This window comes from Pterocles gutturalis, unplaced genomic scaffold, assembly GCF_000699245.1.
Source record: "Pterocles gutturalis isolate BGI_N339 unplaced genomic scaffold, ASM69924v1 scaffold21866, whole genome shotgun sequence".
Classification (NCBI taxonomy): Eukaryota; Metazoa; Chordata; class Aves; order Pterocliformes; family Pteroclidae; genus Pterocles; species Pterocles gutturalis.
Window position 1 is genome coordinate 68,934 of NW_010106048.1, and position 7,475 is coordinate 76,408.

The 7,475-nt window shown below is 45.6% G+C and overlaps 1 protein-coding gene across 1 annotated transcript; it reads right to left on the minus strand.

The window, feature by feature from the left end:
• Positions 1-5,381: 5,381 nt before the first annotated feature.
• Positions 5,382-7,385, minus strand: LOC104472098 (homeobox protein NANOG-like; the record flags this gene model as incomplete). The annotated part of the gene is made up of 3 exons (XM_010087646.1): positions 5,382-5,798; positions 6,277-6,366; positions 7,083-7,385. Coding segments are annotated over 3 exons (810 nt in total), but the record flags the coding sequence as incomplete, so codon positions are not given.
• Positions 7,386-7,475: the final 90 nt, after the last annotated feature.

The window sequence follows — 7,475 nt, forward strand, 5'->3', positions numbered from 1 at the left end:
TCCCTAGTATCTAGCAATGACTTGGGTGGATCTTGGGGCTCACCCAAGGCAGCAGTCTCAATGTTGTAATTTGTAAAAGATTTAGTGATTCAGACACAGCCCAGCTGCAGGAGATACACCCTGTATGTGAGAAGATGGACTTCCATGAAATATGAAAAATTAATTCTAGCCTGGTTATGAAAGAGATGACCTGAAGGTGCTCTTCAAAACTTTGGACAACATGAAGATAATGTGGGCTTTGCAGGAAAGGAATTTTTTTTTTTTTTCTCCAAGACCAGTGCCATCATTTTGGGTCCTTCTTGCCTCTTGAATTCTCAGTATCAGCCAAGATGCTGCTGGCCACTGATGATGGGCCAAGCAAGAGATGTGTGGCAATACTTTACTGAAAATTTCCAAAACCCTGTTAGCTCAGCATTTGAGTCATGCAATGCTCTTAGATAATTAAATATAATGTTGACACATGCCTGCAGGGAAGAGCTCGTTAAAGCAAAGTTCATGCCTTTTATCTGCACTGGAGAGACAACTGGGGCTGTGAGCTCTTGCCAATAGCTTGTAAAACATCGCTGCAGGCCATGTTGACACAGAACAAGGAATGAGGATGCTTGCACCACTCTACTAGCTTGGTATTTTGCCTATGGGACAGCAAAGGCTGGAACCCAGTAAACTAGAGAATAAACCCTGGTCTATATGATCTGTTCTAGACTTGATTTCTTCCCTTTGGGTGGGATTCTCTGCACCACTGGAGCTACATCTGCAGTGTTGACAAACCAGAGTGTTGACACTGCAGAGATACTGTGAAAGTGCAGTGTATATCCCATAAGCTATAATACATATAAAGACCTCCATATGAGCTTACAGCTTGATCCTAAAAAGATTTGCTGGCGAGAAAAATCATGTTTGCAGTGTGCAGTCCTAACAGAGATGTAAGGTAACCCAGCAGAAAGGGCTTTTGCCAATATGCACTTACTGCCTCTAAGGAACTGGTATAAACCCTTTTGGAAGTATGAGTCTGGAGGGATTAATTGCAGCTCCACTGTTTTGGTAGTAGGGTTTACCTGTGCAGCTGTTTCAGATGGTGAGGTGACTCAGGCATGCCAAGGTAACAGAGAAGATCTCCATCACTGTGGAAAGGCACAACCCTACTTCGTTCCACAGGTTCTAGAAAAAATCCTGATCTACTAGCAGTCCTTTCCAGCCCAAGCAACAAAATTCCAACAACAGCCACTCTGCATGTTCCCTCCAGCTCTGCAACCACATGTGCTTGCCAAACCTGCATGCAACCCAGGCTGAAAAAACAGGGGAATAACACACCTGTGAAGGAACACTCAATTTCTGCAGAACAGTCCAACGGTAAATGCAGTAACACAAACCACAGTATGCAGAGCAAGTTGTCTCAGTCTCAGAGCACTTCTAGCAACAATACCTATTTCTGCAGGAGGACATCTGCCAGCAAAGCTCTGGCTACTTCCTTACACCTGTGGCAGAAACATGGAAGAGAAACACACCCAGGCAACACAGGTAACGTGCAGCAAGCATCCTCTGCAATCATCCTGCAAAGACCTGCACACCTTATATATTTCTTTAGAGCTTAAATTTGCATTTAAAAAAAAAAACAACAAAAAAACAAACAAAACCCACACCACCACAAACCTGGAAGTTGCTAATTCTAAAGCTGGAAGGTAAGGTTTTATTATCTATGACTTTTACAGGTACATAGTTCAGCTTTGGTTTTTCAAGGGAATTGTTGAAATTACCACTATTACTAGAGCATTACCCAGAATGAATCCTAACAGGTGTTGGGACATGACACAAGTCAGAATGAGAAAGGATCTCTGTTTTGTAATACAGGAAACCATGTGACCCTGTCATTTCCCCCTCTTCTAGGCCAGATTTACATTTTTCTACTGTTGAAAGTTGGCAACACACACCTAGACAAACTCAGCCTTTCTTCCTCCTCTACAGGCTCAAATCTCCACTCCTTCTCCTTCCAGCACATATTCCACCTCACCCTAGGAAGCACAGAATCACAGTATTGCGAAAGGAAAGTGGACATGCTTTGACACCCACAGAAGCATGTTCTGGTCACCAAAGGACCTGTGGCAGCTCAAGCCTGCACAGTCAGCTGCCAGTTTTAGCTAATTGTGCTCAGTGGGAACACCTATTGAACTACCCCTTTCAGATAGATGAAAAGCTTTGGTGGTGTACTGTAGTTTAAGAAATGTGGGATTAAACCCAAACAGATCATTCTGTGAGCCACAAAGATGATCAGAGGTCTGGAACACCTCCCCTTTGAGGACAAACTGAGAAAGCTGGGATTGTTCAGCCTGGAGAAGATAAGGGGACCTTACGGCAGCCTTCCAGTACCTGAAGGGGGCCTACAGGAAAGCTGGGAAGGTGCTTTTTACAAGAGCATGTAGCAACAGGATGAGGGGTAATGGGTTTAAACTGGAAGAGGGCAGATTTAGACTAGATATTAGGAAGAAATTATTTACTGTGAGGGTGGTGAGGCAGTGGCCCAGGTTGCCCAGGGAAGCTGTGGATGCCCCATCCCTGGAGGGGTTCAAGGCCAGGCTGGATGACGCTTTGAGCAACCTGGGCTAGTGGGAGGTGTCCCTGCCCATGGCAGGGGTGGATCTAGATGATCTCTTAAGATCCCTTGCAACCCAAACCATTCTATGATTTCTCACAGTTTAACCTATGGCTATTAACAGGAGCTCAGCTCTACTGACACAGCAGTAGAATCAGCCCTTGAATGCAGACAGCTGCTTTGTTCCATTAGCACTGCTGTCCATGGCCACTTGCAGCCCTGGGCTGCATGCAAGTTGCACAGGTGATCAAACTAAGAGGTATACAAGGAAAGCAAGGCTCTGATGAACCAAAGCTCCCTGAGCAGAAAGAGGTTCGTTGAGTCTCTAAATTGGTGGCTGCTGATGCACTGCTTCAGTGCCAATGTGCCCATCTCACATGTCTCAGTACCTTTTAAATGTTGCTCCCAGATGCTAAGAGGAGATAAATGCAGCCTTGGGAAAAAGCAGGGAAATAAATTAGATTTTGAGTGCTAGAGGCAGGATTCAGTTACTTACAAACTTGTGCTGCCATTTGAGGTTAGCGCAAGTACCCCAAGAGAGCTGCAGCGTCAATGAGGCAGGACTTCCAGGCCTCTAACTGTGATCTTCTGGACCAACAGCAGGTGGCCACACAACCTCAAAAGGCTGTTTTGCTCCTATCCTCAAATAAATTATTCTTAAGCATTGCAGATTAAGGACCAATATAAGCATGTCACAGGGCTGCACGACTGCAAGACAGCAGCTAGCAGTCCAGTTGCCTGCCCCTGGAATCCCCCCACCCTTCCCCTTGCACTAGGCAACACACCTGCACATTAAAAACAAAGCTTATGGACTTCTGTGACCTACTCCTTTAAACAGTTGCTTGATCCTACTTCTGAGAGAAACACAGTAGTGTTACTTTTTTCCTTCTTTCCTCTGTGCTGCTACCTGTGCAGAATAACCATTCTCATAGCAGGCTGTTCCAATGCAAGCTGGTGACACTGTTTCAACACTAAAATAAAGTAATTTATTTATTTTCAAATTCAAACAATTTTGTAAAAACATTCAGCAGAAACAAAGTAATAAAAGACAACATGCACATAACATAAAACATGCTTGAGATCACTGCAAGAAAGCATACTTTAAGAAAATTTTATCTGGAATAACAAATGTTTGCCTCCTTTGCAGTGAAAGTTTAACTATGACATTACAACCCTTGTGCAGACATTTGAAGACAGGGTTGCAGTAAAAATTGTGCAGTAACCACAAAAAAAAACACTCCACCACTGAAATACTTCTGCTTTTACTGTCTCATTTACTCCTTCCAGCTCATGCCCTTTTGTATTCTTGGGCAGTGGCAGACTGGACTCTGCAATTCCACATCTCAAAAAAAAAAGTCAGTGCTGACTTCCAGTTTCTCCATTCCAGAAAGGATGGTTATTTAAAAAATTTAAAAATTACAAAAAAAAAAAAAGAAACTGAACATTTTAATTGTCATTTTCCTCATTTTGTCTAACTAGCGTTCTCTAAGCTTCTTGCCTCCCCCAGAGCTTGGGTACTTATGTCAGACAAGGCAGCCAGCGCCCTTTTCAGCAGAATAATACAGAAGAGATCCAACTAAGCTCTGGGGAAGGGACAAAAATCCTACTAGTTTACACTCTTAAAACGGGGATTAGACAAGAGAGTGGGAAACCATCCTGCTCTACCCCCCTGGATGACAATTCCACTGAGACCCAACAGGATTCATCACCCCCAACATCGAGGTTCCAGGGTAAGTAACATTGAACATTGCCTTTTAGAATAACTGAGTACTTTATCTAGCTGCCTGCCTCTACGCCAGAGAAAGCTGCACTGTAGTGGTGCTGTGTTTGAAGTGCTAGGGGACCGTCATGTACAGATGAGCAGACTGTTCTCACCCCTCCAAAGATGACTACACACAGCCATTCCTCACACTTAATTTTGGGCTACCCTCTGCTGCAATTTGCAGGTTGGGACAAACCAACAGTCTCTCTCAGCAGAGAGATGTAGAAAGGCAATATCTAAACTGGGTGGGGACAGCTCCAGAAATGCCATCCTGAATGACTTGACAGGCACAAGTATATTAGCAGCTTTGGAAACCAAAGTTTCCACGTGAGATATGGGCAATACTCTACCCCACTTTCTCTCCTCTGCTCCTCCCCTCCTCTCAACTGCCCTATGTACACAGGAGGGCAACAGGCAAGGGGTGGGCAGATGCTGATCCCCCAGGAGGAGTTGCTGAGAGTAACTGGATCAAATAATCTTAAATCAGATTATCTCATGTAGCTTTTCAGTGAGGAAGAGGATGCAGAGGAACCCAGGACAAGATCCTATTAGCAGTTAGCTGACTGAAGTAGCAACAGAAACAGGCAAGACAGCAGGAAAGATTCTGGGCTACAACAGGTTATTTCTAGCAGAAATATGCTGAAGTACAAGGACTTCCTCTCCAGCAAATGTCTGCTGCAAGACACCAAGGGCAAGGGTCAGAGATCACCTACTAAAAGAGACAGCAGAGGAAGGCGAGACTTGGACAGCAAACATAGGCCTGCTGCTCCTGGCTGTGACATTGTACTTTCTCCTCCACAAATGAAGTTTCATCTATCCACACACAAAATACCCTTGCTAAGGTTAGCTATGAACAGACAGGTGTCTTTAAACAGAAAGCTAGCCCAAGGCAACAGGGTGCTGTGCCCCACAAATGGTTTAAACAGGAGAGGAGGAGGGGCAAGAGAAAGGAATAGAAACTGGATCCTTGAGTCAAGATCCTAAAAACCCCATCAGAGAAAGCAGGAGAAGTGAGGAAAAAAATACTTAGGTCTAAGACTCATAACCACTCTGGGTCCCCAGGGGATGCCAAGGGGCCTGGTACTGATGCCTTACAGGAGAGCTTGAGAACAGCATGACACTGTCAGAGGTGCTCTGGAAGCCGTAGGTATCTTCTGACTCCACGCTGACATAATCCATATCAGCAGGGTAGCTGTGATAGAAGTTCACCTGCTGGTTTAACAAACCCATGGCTTGCTGGGTATTGCAGCTTGTTCCACCTTTTCCAAAGAGCCCCTCATCCTCCACAGCCATGAACGAGTACAGGCTCTGCCCATTCCCATAAGTCTGTCCACTGCTGTAAGCCTGGTGCACACTGGTCACAGATGGAAGGTTCCTGCTGGCACCAACAGGGAAGCCCTGGTGAAACGTCGGGGTTATCTCCAGGTACGAAGCCTGATGAAACCCATTCTAGGGGAGACAGAAGGCTGTTCAGTAATGCAGAACACCACACCAACTGTGCCCATTCTTTTGGATGGGGCCTTGTTTCTCCCCCACCCCCTCCCACAAGCCAGACAATAGTGTCTTTTTCATACTCATTGTCCTCACTATAGACCAATAAAAGCAGAGATGACAAGATCTTAAGTTAGTAATCTGCAACTCAACACATCTGGGACCACCATGTTTAGGATAAAAACAGCATGAGTAGCCTTGCTGGCCCTCTTCAGCAATTTTTTTTTCTATCTAGTCTCAACTGGCAGGTAAGTGGACTGTAAACAAAGCTCTTTCAGTGCCAGTGTAGGCTTAAAACAGATATTAGGAAAAATACAACTGGATCTGTAATTCTGAGTCACATGTATTAACAGGTTTAACAGGACATGATGCACTTCTCCCCACAGACTGGAGGAACCGTGGCTAGTGATGATGGGGGAAGGGGAAATTCTCCCACCTGAGGTAGATACATCCCTTTCTCCACCCACTGACTCTCCTTCTGGCAACGTTTAAATTTCATCCGTTGATTCTGAAACCATGTTTTCACCTAGAAGTGATGGTAAAAGAACACAGGGCATTAGAAATTCATGCAGAGAGCTTACTACACATCCTAAATACGTTTTGCCTTCTACAATCCAGTTTCTGCTTGGCTTCTAATACTGTACATAATTCCAGCAGCTAACAACATGCAGCAGACCCAAACAGCTATAGAATCACAGAGCTATGACTTGAAAACTAAAACTCTTACTCCTCAGACCACCATGAGACCTTTCATGACATCAAAAACCCTGCCTGAAAGACAGGTCAAGACAACTGCAGTAACGCAGCATCTCACTACTGTGCAAAGATCAGTGCTGACTCGGGAGTGAGTCATTCCTTCAGTCCCCTCTCTCTAGGGACAGACCCAGGTGCTACTCTGATCAAGAAAGGCAACTTGCACAGCAGTGCAAGTATCCAGCTTCTCACATTCGGAGACAACAAATGTCCACACAGAACACTAGCCTGACTCTGCATAGCCCTGCTCTGTACGCACTTTCAAACACCTGCAGAGTGGGTGGATAGTGCTGGAACCAAACAGAAGAGGAAGACTGAGTCATAAGTTTTCACACCCTCTGCTCTCTCACGTAAGCAATGGCATAAACAAGACCATGAAATAAACTAATCTCTGGGGTCTAAGACAAAAGAAAAACCACTAAAAAAACCTGCTTGCAAGATCACTTCACACCAGGGATGTGACTCAGCTGCTCAGAGGAAGGTGCTCACCTGCTTGTAGGTGAGCCCCAGGGCAGCAGCCAACTCCCGGATCTGCTGGGGGCTGAGGTACTTCTGGCTCTGGAACCGCTGATGCAGGATTTGCAGCTGTTCCTGGGAGAAGGCTGTGCGGCTCTTGGCCTTCTTCACCACACCCTCACCTTCCTCCTTGACCTTCTGAAAAGAGGGATGGGGAGATGGGCGCTCTGCGGTGGGGCTAGTGGCAGAGTCAGGGGTGTACTGGATGAGTGTCCCAGAGCTGGAGGAAACTGGAGAGACATCTGAGGAGAAGAGAGAGAACTGGGGTGAACAAGGTCAGGTGGAGAATACTCAAAGACTTCAAAGTCCAGCTTCACGCGAGAATTTAGGTGCCCTAGGGACTTGCAGGGGCTCCGCAGCCACAGG